We start from the raw sequence: 18,793 nt of genomic DNA on the forward strand, positions 1-18,793 counted from the left end.
TGGTCCCTAAGTCAAGTCAAATACACCCCTTTGTTTTGTCTAGGCTTCATCCCACTATGGGATGCAGGTGGCGCTGTGGGTTAGAGCCTAGGGCTTGCCGATCAGAAGGTCGGTGGTTCGAATCCCCATGACGGGGTGAGCTCCCGTTGCTCAGTCCCTGCTCCTGGCCACCTAGCAGTTCGAAAGCACCTCAAAGTGCAAGTAGATAAATAGGTACCACTCTGGCGGGAAGATAAACGGCGTTTCCGTGCGCTGCTCTGGTTCGCCAGAAGCAGCTTAGTCCTGCTGGCCACATGACCCAGAAGCTGTATGTCGGCTCCCTTGGTCAGTAAAGCGAGATGAGCGCCTCAACCCCAGAATCGGTCACGACTGGACCCAAAGTTTAGGGGTCCCTTTACCTTACCTTTACCTTTACCATCCCACTATGGGGCAGGTAGGCATTGTGATTGAGATGGTTATCTGTCTGGCACTCTTGGAGCAGGATATCACCAGTTATGACTTCAGTGATTATGGTGGGCTCTCACCCACTTCCCTGGGACCTAAATGCCATTGGAACTGAGAAGATACAAGAGGTGATTTCTAATGAATGTCTAAAGTTTTCCCACTGAGCCTGTACGTGGATACATTTATCAGCAAATTGCTGCATTTGGTAATGCGCAGCGGAGGCTCTTTGTCTTTGCCTCGTGGTGTGCTGAGGCAAGGCTCATGAGACAATTTCCCGTTAACAATGCCAAACACACACACACACACACACACACACACACACACACACACACAGAGAGAGAGAGAGAGAGAGAGAGAGAGAGAGAGAGAGAGTTTTGTCTGCCTCACGGCACAGTTCCCTGAATCAAGAAGCATTGCAAAATAACCTGTGCAGAGAAAAAAGAAAAGAAAACAGGAAGTGGTGATGTTATCCACACCAAGACACACAGATAAGCGCACTTGTCTCAAGCAAGCATTCCTTGCTGCTGGTCTCTCCAGGTCCTTTGGAAGGGTAAGTTCTGTTCTGGGACTGGGGAGGAAAGACAGCTGATTCACCAAGGTCCAGTCTTTCTGAACTTAGTGCAACTTCATCACTGAACCCAGAGCAGCTGGGCTGATCCCTTGTGCTCCACCTTGACCACTGAGATCATCTGATGGGACACGTCTGGGGGTTCCTCAGGCAGGGCTTTGCTTGGCACAGGGCCTTGTGGGTGGCAGCCCCTACTCCCTGCCAGCAGAAGAGGTTCAGCAGGAATCCTTGCTGCCTGTGAGCCAAGCACTGTGGTACCTCGGGTTACAGACGCTTCAGGTTACATATGCTTCAGGTTGCAGACTCTGCTAACCCAGAAATAGTACCTCGGGTTAAGAACTTTGCTTCAGGATGAGAACAGAAATCGTGCAATGGCAGCAGGAGGCCCCATTAGCTAAAGTGGTGCTTCAGGTTAAGAACAGTTTCAGGTTAAGAACGGACCTCCGGAACGAATTAAGTACTTAACCCGAGGTACCACTGTAGTTGCATGAAGTGGGAAATGTGGTGGGATGGCAGGAGGTTGGTGGGCAGAGCCAGTCCCTGGGACACACATAACTTCACAAAGTCACCCCCCCAAATAGAATGCCTGGGTTCAACCCCCCCCCCCACTTGGCCATCATGAAGCTCCCTGGAGGTCAGGATCTTGGGGGCCAGCCACTGCCTCTCAGCCTAACCTATCTCACAGGGTTGATGTGGGGTTTAAATGAGGAGGGCAATAATAATAATAATAATAATAAATTTTATTTATATCCCGCCCTCCCCAGCCGAAGCCGGGCTCAGGGCGGCTAACAACAATAAAACAGTACAAAAGTACAGCACAAACAACACTCTAAAATCATTTATTATAAAATTAATTAAATTCAAGCCACTGGCCACCATTGGGTCAGAGCTCTGCGAAGATTGCCAAGGGAGGGAGTCAGGCTGTGCCCTGGCCAAAGGAACAGCTCTGTCTTGCAGGCCCTGTGGAAAGATGTCAAGTCCCGCAGGGCCCTAGTCTCTTGTGACAGAGTGTTCCACCAGGTCGGAGCCACAGCCGAAACAGCCCAGACTCTAGTTGAGGCCAGCCTAACTTCTCTGTGGCCTGGGACCTTCAAGATGTTTTTATTTGAAGACCATAAGGGCCTCCGTGGGACATACCAGGAGAGGCGGTCCCGTAGGTACGAGGGTCCTAGGACGTATAGGGCTTTGAAGGTTAAAACCAGCACCTTAAACCTGATCCTGTACTCCACTGGGAGCCAGTGCAGCTGGTGTAGCACCGGGTGAATGTGATCTCGCAGTGAAGACCCCGTAAGGAGTCTTGCTGCAGCATTCTGCACCTGCTAGAGTTTCTGGGTCAGTCTCAAGGGCAGCCCCACATAGAGCAAGTTACAATAATCCAGTGTGGAGGTGACCGTCGCGTGGATCACAGTGGCTAGGTCAGGGCGAGAGAGGTAAGGAGCCAACTGCTTAGCTTGGCAGAGATGGAAAAATGCCGCCTTTGTTATAGCTGCAATCTGCGCCTCTATGGAGAGGGAGGTATCGAAGATTACACCCAAACTCTTAACGGACGGTGCTGGCACTAATTGCGTCCCCGCAAGAGATGGGAGTTGCCCCCCCCCCCAATCTCATATCGTCCCGTCCCAGCCACAGTGAGGCATCTAATCATAAGCTTGCATTTTTATCAAGCTTATATTTTTTGATCAAGGTTGTATCTTAAAAATGAGTTCAAATTCACAAATGTTTCATGCCAGGCAGGAACTAGGCTGGCTAAGATTTTGGCAGATGTTCATCCTCTTGGCCAGAGAGGCCCTCTGGTTTATTGCGGTCATAAAAGGCTGAGCGAGGTCACTGACCTTGCATGTTGCAGAGTACAATTAAGCTACAATTAAGTTGGTAAATAGTAAGAATTATTGTGCCTCCCATTAGAGACTTGAGCCACATTTTCCTAAGGGCAAGAGCTAATGGAAATAGGGAAAGAAAGTGTTTTTAAGTTTTTTCTTACTTCGAAAACGTCTTTGCTTATAAAAAAATTATATATTATGTATTAAAAATATATTGGCTTAAATGTAATTATGCAAAGGAATTAGAAGCTAAGAAATGTTAAATCCTTATGCTAGATTCTTATTTCATATAGTTGGAAGAGATCACAGGGGCCATCAGCCACCAGCCTAGCCCCCCCTTGCTAAGCAAGAAAGCACCATCAGAGCACTCTAGACAGATGGTTGTCAGGTTTTTGTTTAAAGGAACCTCCAATGAAGGAGATCTTTCATTGATGATGCGTACAAAAGATCTTTGATACCTGTTTAAAATAGAATTAGCCACCATCTGTTTTAGCCATCTGCTCTATTTTAGGATTAAGGGGGCAAAGGTGATTTGGTAATTAAGGTGCCTTGTAGAGGTTAATGGCTACTTGTTTGCCAATTATAAATATAGCTTTTATTTCCCATAAAAGGGCAAAAGGAAATGGGTGTATCTTTTGTGATTGGTTCTAGCAAACAGCCAATAGGAATTTCAACCAGGCTGATTGGACAGAGGCAGCCACAGGAGGAGCAAGGGGGCTGGATTAAGGAAATATAAGTGCTGGCCAGAATGGCAAGAGGCCAGGCCAGAGCTTGGTAACCATATACCACTGTGCCTCATATTTATTTGTCTGACAAATAAATTATTATTTTAATTTCTCTATTGCTGCGTTGAATATTTCATTCCAGCTAAGCGTTAACCACAAGCAGGGTGCTACAACAGGACCTCTATCTTCGAAGGATTTAGCTTCAACCGGCTCCCACGTAACCATCCAGCCACAGCTTCCAAACATCTGGTCAGTGTGTCTGGGGCTGAGTCAGGATGGCCATCCATCAACAGATAGAGTTGGGTGTCATCGGCATACTGATGGCAAACCAGCCCCAAACTCCAGACAAGCTGGGCGAGGGGGCGCATAAAGATGTTGAAAAGCATCAGGGAGAGTATCGCACCCTGAGGTACTCCACACCCCAAGGAGTGGCGCGATGACAATTCCCCCCCAAAGCCACTACCGACCTAAAGAGGGGGTGGGGTTGTGGGCTCACGCCCCATCATCAATCTCGCGGGGCTAGGGTTAGCCCCGTGAGAAGCAGGGATTCCCCCAGCACATTAGTATTCACCGCCCACAGCGGCAGCCAATCGGCTGCTGCTGAGGGCGGGACTCCCCAGGATCACTTAAGGTCGGGGCACCCCTGGCTCGCCCCTTTTCGTTCTCACAGCAGCTGCAGTTTTTTCCCACCCACCCGCCCTCTAGGTTTGCATTTGGACTTTGCTATGGGCTTCGGCTGGTCGCCGCAAGGGGCCTGGTAGGAGTTTTTCCATTTGGCTAATTGGCTGCTTTGAAGCCACTTGGTTTTTTCGCCTACCTCGTAGCAAAACGTCACAACTCCTTGGTTTTGGCGGTTAGGCATTGGCAGGGGTATTGTTATGGAAATGAGGTCGGGGGGGAGGAACGCCTAACCTCCCCCAAAGCTTGAAGGGTAGTTCGTTAAAGGACTCCGGGGGGCGTCGCCTCGTCCGAAACCTACGGAGGCTAGGGCCTAAAGCGCGCTCCCGAGCGGTAACCCCCTGGGGAGCGCCCCAGGGATGTGCATCTCGGGGGCTCCCCCGGTTGGTGCTTAACCCTTCCCGGTTAGACCGGATAGTCTGGTAGGGCCAATGCCTAAAGCCAATTACCACTCTTACCTGTAATCAATAAAGTTGTGGCCATTTTCGCCCATTAACCTAAAATTGGTGTCCTGTGTCATTATTTACTTCATCTTTGGGATGGGGGCGGGAATTGCCACGCAAGCGCCACCCTCTGTCCCCGACCAGAGAGAAACGAGCGCAGCCATTGAAGGACTGTGCCCTGGATCCCCACGTCGGTAAGGCCGTGGTCCAGAAGTTCGTGATTGACTATGTCGAAAGCTGCTGACAGGTCTAGAAGAATCAGCAGCCCCGACCCGCCTCGATCCAGCTGTCTACGAAGATCATCTGTTAGGGCAACCAGAGCCGTCTCGGTTCCATGACCAGCGCGGAAGCTGGACTGGAATGGATCCAGAGCCGATGTTTCATCCAGAAACCCACCAAGCTGTTCAGCAACCGCAAGAACCATCTATGCCACCTTGAGTAAGTAAGTAAGTAAATAAGATTAAGCCTTGAGATGTGTAATGTGGCAACTCGGGAGAAGAGAGCCCCTGAGCATCTAACCAAGTGCTGTTGTCGTTTTAAACGAGCTACAACTATTGTTGCACTCAGTGCAGAAATTAGGGAAAGGCTGTAATACGGGTAGTTGCAAGCTACATATATGAAATTCGATATATTAAGAATAAGTTTAATTATGATAAAAGTGTGTATTGGCAATAAGTATCATGAAATTGAAATATGGAATAGACGGGAGGTTGGGTCTTTAGTGTTAAGACCAATATATGTTATATTGGTTGTTAAGAAAATTATGTGTCTATTAAGCCTTGAGATGTGTAAGATGGCAACTCGGGAGAAGAGAGTCCCTGGGCATCTAACCCAGTGCTGCTGTTGTCATTTTAAATGAGCTACAACTATTGTTGCACTCAGTGCAGAAATTAGGGAAAGGCTGTAATATGGATAGGTCCAGTGCTTTCCCCCCAAGACAAATACAGCGGAACCTCGGTTCTCAAACGTCTCCGTTGACCAACGTTTCCGAACCTGAACGCCGAAAACCCGGAAGGAAATGCTTCCATTTTCAAACACACCTTGGAAGTTGAATGGCTCCCCCTGCGTGTTTTTCAATTTTCTCAGAAGAATTTGCTGACGTGCCTTGGTTTCCGAACGTTTCAGAAGTCGAACGGTGTTCCTGAATCACATTTGAAAACTGAGGTTCTGCTGTAAGTGCTGGAACTTGCCATGAAGTGGTTAGAGTAAGTCGACTTGGGGCAGCCCTGAACTCATGCTGGTCTGACTACAGCCAGGTTCTCCACCGGCAGAGGTGCTATCAAGTATGGCAAGCTGTCTCCCTCACTGCTTTGGGAGTTGCCCCTGGTTCTGGTGCAGGTCCGTTAAATGTGGCCTGGCTCCCTTCTGCTCTAGGCCAGCTTGGAAGAGAGCCCTTTTGCAAAAGCTCATGCATGCCACGGGAGAGACTTAAAGCTGGCCGTCGCTACACGGGAGTTGGATCGAAGAAAAGGAAATAAGAATTGGCTCCACTCCACTGGAGAGACCTGTCAGGAGTAAGCATGGAACAAATGGTACCAAATAGTATGGGAAACAGCCCTACTAGAAAAATTAACCAATAAGCTGAAACTGACACGGGGACAAATAGAAGAAGACGCCTTCACCCCGGTATGGCTCCCCTTTATCACACACACAGCCCAACAAGACAACGACAAAAATCCACCAACAGCATACAAATCAATATGGCTAACCTGATCCAAAACACCCACCCACCCCACTCACACACGAAAACAAAGGCCACCACAGCCAACCACAAATGAACAGCCACACTTTGGCCAACCCCAACCTCTCTCACCATCAAAGGAACACAAGTGAATAGCAGAGAACCTGCACAAGCAACGCTGACACCAAACCCCACATATAGTACGTAAAATAGAAACATCGCCACCCACCCCCACCCCCACTCACCTCCCCCCCTCTCCCTCTACCTCTTTCCCCCTTTTCTTCCTAATGTCTCAACAAATGAAACTGATTTGTAAAAATGTTACATGGAAAAAATACGAGAGAGAGACATTACACATACTTCTGTAAATCAAGAAAATCTTTAATAAAAATACATAAGAAAAAAGAATTGGCTCCACTCCAAAGCTTGACCAAGTGTGGCTGGGAGCCAGATGGAGTCGTAGGTCTAAAAGAAGTGTAGACTCGCATGCGCTGGCCAGCTTCTGTTCTGATTTGAAATGTTTGTTTGGGGCTTCTCAGAAGTACATAAAGGCAAGAAGCGGGCGAGGGGAGTGCTGGCCTGCAATGGTGCCCACCTGAGAGGTGCCAGAAATGTGCTCTGGTGCCCTCTGGCTGGGAAGAAAGACTGGGCAGGTCCCTAATGCAGGCGAATAAGGTAAAGGTAAAGGGGCCCCTGACCATTAGGTCCAGTCGTGGCCGACTCTGGGGTTGCGGCGCTCATCTCGTTTTATTGGCCAAGGGAGCCGGCGTACAGCTTCCGGGTCATGTGGCCAGCAGGACTAAGCCGCTTCTGGCGAACCAGAGCAGCGCACGGAAACGCCGTTTACCTTCCCGCCAGAGCAGTACCTATTTATCTAATTGCACTTTTGGGTGCGCTTTTGAACTGCTTGGTTGGCAGGAGCAGGGACCGAGCAACGGGAGCTCACCCCGTCGAAAGGATTTGAACCGCCGACCTTCTGATCAGCAAGTCCTAGGCTCTGTGGTTTAACCCACAGCCCCACCTGCGTCCCTAATGCAGGCGAATATGTGACATCAAAAAAGGAAGTGCAGGTTGTACTGTGTAGTGGTGATAATTGGACAGGATGTGTGTTTGGAGGGAAGGAGCCTGACATGAGCGTGAAGAAGGAAATCTCACCCCCACCGCACTCCACAGCGGCTCTCCTGGACTTGCACCACGTGCCACCGCTTGTGCCTTTGCAGGAGAAGGAAAGCAGAAGTCTTGCTTCTTGAACCACCACTTCAAATTGCTTCCGCAATAAAGTTGTTGATGCATCTATCTGTTCACCACAGGCCAAGATGACTGCGAGAGCTTCAAGCGAAGGCTCCTTCACTCTCTTGGGGGTCCTCATCGGCTTGTTCTTTGGTGAGTTACCAGAGGTTCACCTCAGAGGTTTCCTTGGACAGGTTTTCTTTAAAATGTATGAGCAATCACACGGGGCTGCTTAAACGGATTGGGAATATGTTTATGAAATATACTTGGAGTCGAGAGTGGATTTCATGCTCTTTATTCAGCTCCTAGTGGTGAGGAGGAATGGAAGTTCCCCCAGAATGTCTGCTTTATATACATTATTTACACAATGGGCCCCACGTGATTGGCTAGTTCCGGGATTCACCTGTAGCCCAATCAGGTTGCGGATTCACTTCCACCTGGAGCTGGATTGGGTGGCTCCTGTGGGCCAATCAGACTGCTGCATTCTGGGTCCTATTGTTCTAGGACCAATCAGACTGCTGCGTTGTGGATCCTATTCAACTCAGTACATAACAGTTTAACTCTGTCATATGCTATTTTCCCGGTCAAAATCCTCCCTAAAAACAGCCGCTGTTAGACTCTGTGTGCCAGGGGCCCTCTCTTCAAAAGCCTCAGGAGCTATTAGGTTGCAGTGGCTGAATAGATCCTTCATGTTCAGAGGCACTCTACCTTGGAATATCATTCACTGCTGGGTGGTGGGGAGGCAGAGAGAGGAAGAAGAGAGCAAGGAACACCTTATGCTTTTACGCATAAGGGAGTTATTCTTCATTTTTAAAAAACAGTTTTCAAATTTATACAATAATATTTAAGAAAATACAAACCATACATTTGTCATTGACTTCCCTCGCCCCCGTCTCCCCCGTCCCCGGTTCGTTTTATTAAACATTTGCCACTGCATATTTTGATTTTTCTGCATTCTCTCTTTCCTACTTCTATTTCAGTATCATCATCATCACTTTTAATTTGTATCCCGTCTTTCTATCTTACAATACTCAAGGTGGTTTACAAGCTGAAGAAACAAAGAATGTACACCTTATAACAATCTAATGCAATACAAAAATGTGATAATAAAACAGCTTTAAAATAAGCATTCTACATATACTTCATACTGCTGAATTTATCCTAATCCTGTTATCATTTTAATATGTTAACAATGCCAGTCTGTGCAGACACTGCTGAGTATAATGGTCTGACTGTATAAGGCAGCTTCCTATGTTCCTATGCATAGCTGTCAACTGTCCCTTATTTGGTGGGAAAGTCCCTTATCCCAGCGCCATGTCCCGCTGCTGTCCCTTATTGATGATGTCCCTTAAATTTCCCGGGTTTCAAAGGAAGCAGCTCCTCTCCCTCCCTCCCTGCCGGCCAGGGAGGCTCCAACTGTGTTGCTTGGCTGCGTTGCTCACCCAATAAGGAGTCGAAGAACGACTGGGGGGTGAAGCTTGCATGCCTTGTGCCGATCAAATTGGCCGCGTTGCTGGGGACTCAACTTTGCTCAGCGCTTCCCAGCGGAGAGGTGACGCTGGTTTTCCTTGCTGCATCCCCTTTGCCGGGTTGCTGCGCTATGGGAACCACCACTTGAGGCTTCGTTTGGCTGCTGGTTGACTAAAATCCCTTATTTTGGCTGCTGATCCCTTATTTTCGAGGCTGCTGGTCCTTTATTTTCAAATCTGTAAGTTGACAGCTATGTTCCTATGTTCCTATGATCCAAGATGCAGCCACCAACTTGCACAGCTTTCAAAGAGGAAGGAGGAGATTGTTGTCAGCCTCAATGGATATGTTTCCCTCCCACTGTTGGACGCAGCAATGCTTCTGAAGACCAGTTGCTGAAGCCCCAGAAGGAGAGAATAGCAGCTGTGCTCATGTCTTGCTTGTGAGCTTCCCTTTGGGGTACCTGGTTGGCTACCAGGATGCTGGACTAGATGGGCCCCATTGGCCTCATCCATTACGCTCTTCTCATGTTCTTATGGAGCAGGATATTGTCCAAACCAATAGCCCCAAATACAACTCTCTCCAAGCTTTACATCATGTCTCGGAAGAACAATTGTTTCTTCTTCTTCTTCTTCTTCTTCTTCTTCTTCTTCTTCTTCTTCCTCTTCCTCTTCCTCTTCCTCTTCCTCTTCCTCTTCCTCTTCCTCTTCCTCTTCTCCTCCTCCTTGATTTTCCTCTTCTTTCTTGACCTTCTTGATTTTTTCCTCCTCCTCCTCCTCCTCCTCCTCCTCCTCCTTTTCCTCCTCCATTTTCTTGTTCTCATTCTCTGGATCTTCTTCTTCTCCTCAACTCTTTCTTCTTCCTCTTCTTCATTAGGTGCTGTTGCTAACCCGAAAAAAGCTCCTCTTCATCAGGTTACTGGGATGGCTGGAAAACCAGTCCTTTTCCCTTTAAACATAACCTCTGGGAAAACTGTGCTGATGATCAAATGGGACTTATACCCCCAAAATGGCACCCCCTTTGAGCTTGCTGTGCTCAGGAACGGACAACTGAGGACTTCTAACCTGAAAGACATGGACAGACTAGACGTGCTTAATGAGACCACGCTGCGGATCAAGGCCTTGCAGGAAAACGAGACTGGGGTTTTGAACTGTCGAGTGACATACACCACCTCCAAGATGGAAATATTCTCATTCAATCTCACTGTCTCTGGTAAGTCACGACGAATCCGTCCATTTTTGTCCATCCTTCTGAGCAATTAATAAGATGGCTGCAACTTTCCCCCTGACAGTTCCTGCACCAGAGAGTGACCCACCTGATGTTTCCCAAAGTGAAGGTAAGCAATTCATTGCTCCCCTACCACATTCTCCACATTTTCTGCCTGGGAAATTTAAGCATTCATATATAATTCATAGGGACACAGGTGGCACTGTGGTCTAAACCACAGAGCCTAGGGCTTGCTGATCGGAAGGTCGGCAGTTCGAATCCCCGTGACGGGGTGAGCTCCCATTGCTCGGTCCCTGCTCCTGCCAACCTAGCAGTTGGAAAGCACGTCAAAGTGCAAGTAGATAAATAGGTACCACTCCGGTGGGAAGGTAAACGGCGTTTCCGTGCGCTGCTCTGGTTCGCCAGAAGCGGCTTAGTCCTGCTGGCCACATGACCCGGAAGCTGTACGCCGACTCCCTTGGCCAGTAAAGCAAGATGAGCGCCGCAAGCCCAGAGTTGGCCACGACTGGACCTAATGGTCAGGGGTCCCTTTACCTTTACCTTAAGTTGTGTTTCGCTGGAAATTCTGTTGTGTGTAACTGAAGCCCCTTGTGTTTTCAGTGTTCCTACATGCTTAGCTTTGGAGCACACAGAGCAGCTCTGCCTCAGTGCCCCCCCCTTGTGCCCCCTTGCCTCTTATTCCACGGCCTGCTGGGGGGGGGCTGTCACCCACTCTGGGAACTACTGAGTTAAAGCTATTTTCAAATGCAGGGGCAGTTATTAACACACACCATTAAGGTGCACCAAATGCCTGAGTTTTTATCACTTCGATGGCTTTGTCCTGTCCAGCAATCTATAAACATTTTAATAGAACAAACCCCTTCAATTTAAAACTATGGAGAACTTAATAGTTTTGGATTGCAAATTGAACCCATTTGCTTATTTTCATCATTTAATATCCTCATTTTACCTTGGGATGCGCAAACTGGCATTTCGATTGCAGAAGCCCCTAAGGAATAACGGAGGAAGACCCTGGTGTGCTTCATTGTTGCCATGACGGTTGCAGGTTTTCGCTTCATGCAAATAATTTTCAGAAGGTCTGGAAGAGGTAGGGAAGAGGCGTGTGTTTGTTTATTCATAAGACTTCTTACCTTCGCCATACGGTCCCAGGGTGGGTTACAGCCAGGCCTAGACCATTGTAAGGACAGATTAGAAAGGACCCAGCCAAAATGATGATGGCGGGGATGGAACTACTCCCTGATGAAGAACGGTTGAAGCATTAGCTCAGTTGGTTAGAGGGTGTTGTTGATAATGCCAAGGTTGTGGGTTCGATCTCTGTACAGGCCAGTTGTGTATTCCTGCTTTTCAGGGGTTGGACCATGATTCTGTGAGTGGCAGCCAGTGTCATTCTGAACATTTGGGACTTTTTAGTTTGGAGAAGAGGCGAGGAAGAGGCTTTCAAGAATTCTGCTCATATGGATCCAGAGCAGATTCCAATGTATAGTTAGCAGAGTAAAAACTTAAAACACGTTGCAGGATTCCCCCCAAAATAGACCAGAGGCAATTCATATTTCATTCAGCAAAGCTACTGAAGGCAAAAGAGCATAATGGTCACCAATCCATATACATTCAGGATTGTCCATAAGAAACCCAGTTGCGGCAGACTTAACTTAAAACTTTGAGAGAGCCAGTGTGGTGTAGTGGTTAAGAGCAGTGGACTCGTAATCTGGGGAACCGGGTTCGCGTCTCCGCTCCTCCACCTGCAGCTGCTGGGTGACCTTGGGCCAGTCACACTTCTCTGAAGTCTCTCAGCCCCATTAACCTCACAGAGTGTTTGTTGTGGGGGAGGAAGGGAAAGGAGAATGTTAGTCGCTTTGAGACTCCTCAGGGTAGTGATAAAGCGGGATATCAAATCCAAACTCCTCCTCCTCCTCCTCCTCTTCTTCTTCTTCTTCTTCTTCTTCTTCTTCTTCTTCTTCTTCTTCTTCTTCTTCCAATAACTTATAGTAAGACTAAAACCTTAACACTAAGCAAATGATAAACAGAACACCACACCAAATGCAAACTGACAGAGGCAACACAATAGAAGTTCATTAAAAATGTACATGGCATGGAAAATGTGGTTAGAGAAAGGGTTTTCTGCCTCTCTCATCACACTGGAATTTTTTGGCCTGCGACAAAGCTGAACATCGGAAGATTCTGGACAGATAGAAGGCATCCCTCCTTCACACCGAGGTAAACTATGGAACCCCCTGCCACAGCATGGATTCCTTTAAGAGGAGATGATAGACATTCATGGAGGACAGGGCTATTGATGGCTACTGGCCACAACAGCTACACTCTTGTCTCCACAGTTGGAGGCAACAAAGCTTCTGACGACCAGTTGCTGAAGGCCACAGGAGAGGTCGGATCCTGCTTGTGGGTTTCAGCCACTGTGAGAAGAGGATGCTGGGCTAGATGGGCCGCTGGCCTGACCCAGCAAGCTCTTCTTGCATTCTTATGTACTTATGACTCCCTGCCTGAAACCCTCAAGAGCTCTTCCTGGTTCAAGTAGGCGATAGTGAGCTGGATGGACCAGGGCCTGTGGAAGGAGAAGGCAGCTTCCTCTGTCCTACCATGATGGCATTGGGTACGCCTCTGCTGGGGGGAGAGAGTTCCACAATTTGGGGGCCACCCCCACTGCTCTCTTGAGGATATAGGGAGGCCAACTTTGGTCAATGCAGTGACATGACCTGTATGTATTTCATTACACCCCACAGTGCCGAATAATAGACCTCCCCTGAGCTTCATTATGGGGAAGAAGCAGAGGAAGAAGAGAAGATCCTTTACAGACAAGAATTGTGACCAGGTGAGGCGATCTTGCAGAGCGGCATGTAATAAATGGAAATCTGCCCTTATTCCCTTATGGGGGACACAATAGCCCTTATAGAGTCCTTTGTAGGTTCTCCATCGGCCGGAGGAAAAAACAGAGGCCAACCAGAGAATATTGAGAAGCAAAGCAGCTAGTAAGCTTGATCTTTATTAAAGCTGTTGCAACTGGGTGCTCCCCTCACATGCAGGAAAGGAGGAGGACCCAGAACCAAGGTGTGTCCACCCTTATATAGGCATTTTAAATTGACCGCCCTGGAGTACAGACCACCCACAGAAACATCATATCTACATCACAGAAAGGGCGGTCTACAACAGAAATCTGAGTGCGTTGTTTACCTCCTGTCTGGCAGGTGACCTGTTAATGCTCACTTGATTGGATACCCTGGGGAGACTGGCCAGTCTTTTGTAATGATAAGTACTTACTTTCTGAGCCAAGTCACAGGCTCACACCCTATTCATACACAGAGAGACTTACCCTTAAGACAGGATTTGTGGAGGAAAAGACAACGGGGAGGCTCCTCCATTTGACCTTGCAGAGAAAACACCTGGTCAGCCTGGGAGTCAAAATGGCTCCATAGCTGCTCTCCTGTGCAGCTTCAACATGTGGCCTATATATCTATGTACGCGTTTGCTTGGTACATTTATGAACCTTTATTATATACATAAGACCTTAATTTATTTATTTCAGGCGGAACACTGGGGTGCTTTTCATTCACTCCCTCCATCAGGTGGTGCATGCACTGATAGGAACAGAGCCCAAACCAGAAGGAAGTCTCCAAGTGTTTGGGAGAACCTCAAAGTTTGCTGAAGAAGAAATTAAAAGTGAAGGGGGCAAATGAAGCCCAGAATTAGGCTCCCTAGCAAGGGAAGGGGGAACCAGGCTGGGGCCCTCCAGATATTGATGGACCCCAGTTCCCATCCTGCTCCCCGACCAATGGTCCTGCTGGCTGCTGGGGCTGAGAGGGAGTGAAGAGTCCAGCAACCATGATGGTCCTTTCAGGCCAAGACCCACGCCCCCCAATTGCCACTTCCCGCAAATTCCAGTAACTCTTGCCAGTGTTGCCCAGAACTGTCTCAGCCTTTGTAGCACCCTGCTTGTGGTTAACGCTTAGCTGGAATGAAATATTCAACGCAGCAATAGAGAAATTAAAATAATAATTTATTTGTCAGACAAATAAATGAGAGGCACAGTGGTATATAGTTACCAAGCTCTGGCCTGGCCTCCTGCCATTATGGCCAGCACTTATATTTCCTTAACCCAGCCCCCTTGCTCCTCCTTTGGCTGCCTCTGTCCAATCAGCCTGGTTGAAATTCCTATTGGCTGTTTGCTAGAACCAATCACAAAAGATAAAACCATTTCCTATTGCCTTTTATGGGAAATAAAAGCTATATTTATAATTGGCAAACAAGTAGCCATTAACCTCTACAAGGCACCTTAATTACCAAATCACCTTTGCCCCCTTAATTCTAAAATAGAGCAGATGGCTAAAACAGATGGTGGCTAATTCTATTTTAAACAGGTATCAAAGATCTTTTGTACGCATCATCAATGAAAGATCTCCTTCATTGGAGGTTCCTTTAAACAAAAACCTGACAACCATCTGTCTAGAGTGCTCTGATGGTGCTTTCCTGCCTGACAGGGGGGGCTGGGCTGGTGGCTGATGGCCCCTGTGATCTCTTCCAACTATATGAAATAAGAATCTAGCATAAGGATTTAACATTTCTTAGCTTCTAATTCCTTTGCATAATTACATTTAAGCCAATATATTTAATACATAACATATATAATTTTTTTATAAGCAAAGACGTTTTCAAAGTAAGAAAAAACTTAAAAACACTTTCTTTCCCTATTTCCATTAGCTCTTGCCCTTAGGAAAATGTGGCTCAAGTCTCTAACGGGAGGCACAATAATTCTTACTATTTAGCAACTTAATTGTAGCTTAATTGTACTCTGCAACATGCAAGGTCAGTGACCTCGCTCTCAGCCTTTTATGACCGCAATAAACCAGAGGGCCTCTCTGGCCAAGAGGATGAACATCTGCCAAAATCTTAGCCAGCCTAGTTCCTGCCTGGCATGAAACATTTGTGAATTTGAACTCATTTTTAAGATACAACCTTGATCAAAAAATATAAGCTTGATAAAAATGCAGGCTTATGATTAGATGCCTCACCTTAACTAGTCACATGAACTGAGCCCCCAAAAAGAATCACAAAACAAACTTCTCATCACAAATCTGTGTGTATAAATATGCACCACCTGCCTCAGAGGTCAGGAAAGAGACACACACACAGAGGTGATTTATTTGGTTGGCCTAATAAAGGTATTATGGGACGTGGGTGGCGCTGTGGGTTAAACTACAGAGCTTAGGGCTTGCCTATCAGAAGGTCGGCGGTTCGAATCCCCACGACGGGGTGAGCTCCAGTTGCTCGGTCCCTGCTCCTGCCAACCTAGCAGTTTGAAAGCACCTCAAAGTGCAAGTAGATAAATAGGTGCTGCTCCGGTGGGAAGGTAAACGGCGTTTCCATGCGTTGCTCTGGTTCGCCAGAAGCGGCTTAGTCCTGCTAGCCACATGACCCAGAAGCTGTACGCTGGCTTCCTCGGCCAATAAAGTGAGATGAGCACCGCAACCTCAGAGTTGGTCACGACTGGACCTAATGGTCAAGGGTCCCTTTACCTTTACCTGATAAAGTTATTGCCCTTTGGATTTTTTCTGTACAGGCCAGACTTTACTATTTTTGGATGAGTGGGACATGGTTTCCAAAAACGTTTTAAAAAGAAATGTAGAACAGATAAAGTGGAAGGAAGTTGTTCATTGATCCAGTAGAAGGGCACACTGGCCAGGGTTTGATTAATGTTTGGCTTGTTCAGGTGGACTTGGGTTACCTGAATCTTTTCTAAGCTGCCGCCTGGGCCTGCATTCTGGATCTGGTCAGGTCCTGCATAGCTGGTTCTTCATTCTTCAGCCGCTCAGTTCATGCATAGCTGGTTCTGCATACTGGAATGGCTCAGATCCTGCACAGCTTGTTCTGTTTTTCTCTGTCCTTGCAGGTGGATCAGAATGGAGACGGTAAAAGGTAAAGGACCCCTGGATGGTTAAGTCCAGTCAAAGGCGACTATGGGGTTGCAGCACTCATCTTGTGGCCAGCAGGACTAAAACGGTTTTGGCACAATGGAACACCGTGATGGAAGCTAGAGCGCATGGAAATACCGTTTACTTTCCCGCCAGAGTGGTACCTCTTTATCTACTTTCACTGGCGTGCTTTTGAACTGCTAGGTTGGCAGGAGCAGGGACAGAGCAACAGGAGCTCACGGGGATTCGAACCACCAACCTTCTGATAGGCAAGCCCAAGAGGCCCAGTAGTTTACACCACAGCGCCACCCGCATCCCAGAATGGAGAACGGCAGTAGCTTTCTCCCTGCCAATGGACCAGTTCTCTCCACAAAGTTTGGAGTTGATTCAGGTGTGAATCTCAGGAGCCACTATTGTTTACATCCAGCCGGCTGATGGCTTTTCTATTTTTCTTTTTAAAGAGAAGGTTACCTGAATCAGTATGCAAACTGAAGCACAGCTGTCCTTTGAAATGTGCTAGAGGTGATTTCATTAAGAGCTTTCCCTGTGTATGGAATTGCCCAAAAAAGATGCTACTGTTTTCATATGCCACTACAGCGGCAAGACTTTTATTAGCTAAAAATTGGAAATTGCAAGAAATACCAGCAATAGAAGAATGGCAGATGAAGATGTTGGACTTTTTGGAGCTGGCTGACCTGAGTGGAAGAATCCACGACCAGAAAGAAGAGGAGATACAAGAGGATTGGAAGAAATTTAAAGAATATTTAGCTAAATATTGTGATATGAGATAAATAGAAAATTCTTGGAAGTAATAAATAGGCTTAGGGGTAGAATAAGAACATGTGGTAGTAAATATTAAGGATTAAAGGTAAAGGTAAAGGTACCCCTGCCCGTACGGGCCAGTCTTGACAGACTCTGGGGTTGTGCGCCCATCTCACTTAAGAGGCCAGGGGCCAGCGCTGTCCTGAGACACTTCCGGGTCACGTGGCCAGCGTGACATCGCTGCTCTGGCGAGCCAGAGCCGCACACGGAAACGCCGTTTACCTTCCCGCTGGTAAGCGGTCCCTATTTATCTACTTGCACCCGGAGGTGCTTTCGAACTGCTAGGTTGGCAGGCGCTGGGACCGAGCAGCGGGAGCGCACCCCGCCGCGGGGATTCGAACCGCCGACCTTTCGATCGGCAAGCCCTAGGCGCTGAGGCTTTAACCCACAGCGCCACCTGCGTCCCAATAATATTAAGGATTAGAATATTAATAAAGGAGAAGAGGTTAGTTAATGAAAGGAATCAACATAATTAGAAATATGAATTTGGAGAACTGTCATATAGGGTGGTATAATGAAATTCAATCAGAGGGGATTCAAGTAAGTCAGTTATCAATGTAAGGAGAATTAGGTATTTGAAGAAATAATTTTTCTTTGTGTTTAATTTTATTGTAGTGTAGCGTGTTTTTCTGTGTTGTGTGTTTTGTTATGTCATTTTGTGATAAATGGAAAATCAATTAAAAAAATGATTATTATTATTTTTTTTGGGAAAAAGAAAAAAGAGCTTTCCCTGTGTATGTGAAAAAGTGGGCAATCGCTGGGCGTCCCTGGAACCACACCTGAGAAACACGCCAAGGCCTGGTTTGCTCTCTGTGACTATTCAGTGATCCGGTGTTGCAGTTTCCCTTTGGAATCTGCTGGGGAGCAAGACTGCTGTGAAACTCCCATCTTATTGAGCTCGGCGGCCTGCGTATGTGTGGGAAGGAAGCTTCATGCCGGGGAAGCTCTGCAAGTCCCCAGCGTTCTTCATTCAGAGGAGATGAGGCTTAGCTTAGCATGAGAGACTCTCCTTCCCCCAGCAGAGGGAGGAAAGGCCAAAGGAAGGACTTCTCTTCACGCAGGGCCACCGTGGTTACATAGTCATGCCTCTGAATGACGCCACTTCCTGGAAATCAGAAGTGGGGTTAATGCCAGCTGTTTATCACCTTCTATACAAATAGTAGTCTGGGATAACAGCTTGCGCTATTCGGTTGTTATTTTGTACGTATTGCTTAAAGAGCAGCTTCTGGGTCCCTGTACTGGGAAATGATGTACAGTGGACGCTGCGAGTTGTTTACGTGATCCGTGCAGGATGCACGTTTGCAACCACGGCGGCACGTCTGCGCATGCGCGTGTTGCGACTCGGCAGTTCTGCACATGCACAAAGTGCAATTTAGCGCTTCTGCGCATGCGCGACCGCCGAAACCCGGAAGTAACCTGTTCTGGTACTTCTGGGTTTTGGCGTGTCCGTAACCTGAAAAAACGCAACCTGAAGCATTTGTAACCCGAGGTCTGACTGTATAATGAATTGAAAAGAATGTTCAAAATAACTTTTATTAAAAAACAACAACTCAGAAGCTTTTCTTTTGGGAATTAGTGGGACAGAACTACCTAAATTGTATAGTAATTTTTTCATGTATGCTACTACAGCAGCAAGAATGTTACTTGCCCCAAAATGTAAAGGAAGAATGGATACAAAAACTTATGGAATATGCAGAAATGGCAAAACCTACCGGAAGAATAAGAAATCAAGATAAAAAACTTTTTTTAAATAAAAGAATGGAAATG

The 18,793-nt window shown here is 47.2% G+C and overlaps 2 protein-coding genes across 3 annotated transcripts in view; both read left to right on the top strand.

Moving 5' to 3' along the window:
• Nucleotides 1–18,793, top strand: part of LOC307205593 (T-lymphocyte surface antigen Ly-9-like) — a 53,352-nt gene that overhangs the window by 7,722 nt on the left and 26,837 nt on the right. The gene's annotated exons all lie outside the window — the stretch shown is intronic.
• On the top strand, nucleotides 903–17,063 carry LOC307205735 (uncharacterized protein). The gene is made up of 5 exons (XM_079958505.1): nucleotides 903–994; nucleotides 7,670–7,742; nucleotides 9,933–10,268; nucleotides 10,348–10,392; nucleotides 16,183–17,063. The coding sequence occupies exons 1-5, from the start codon at nucleotides 908–910 to the stop codon at nucleotides 16,203–16,205; spliced, it is 564 nt and encodes a 187-aa protein (XP_079814631.1). The 5' UTR covers nucleotides 903–907; the 3' UTR covers nucleotides 16,206–17,063.

The sequence above is a fragment of the Podarcis cretensis genome, assembly GCF_951804945.1.
Source record: "Podarcis cretensis genome assembly, chromosome: 16".
Classification (NCBI taxonomy): Eukaryota; Metazoa; Chordata; class Lepidosauria; order Squamata; family Lacertidae; genus Podarcis; species Podarcis cretensis.

Coding starts and splice junctions, on each gene's coding strand:
- LOC307205735 (XM_079958505.1), top strand. CDS start 908: ATGTTATCCACACCAAGACACACAGATAAGCGCACTTGTCTCAAGCAA. Junction 10,269..10,347: donor ATTCAATCTCACTGTCTCTG/GTAAGTCACGAC, acceptor TCCCCCTGACAG/TTCCTGCACCAGAGAGTGAC. Junction 10,393..16,182: donor TGATGTTTCCCAAAGTGAAG/GTAAGCAATTCA, acceptor CTGTCCTTGCAG/GTGGATCAGAATGGAGACGG.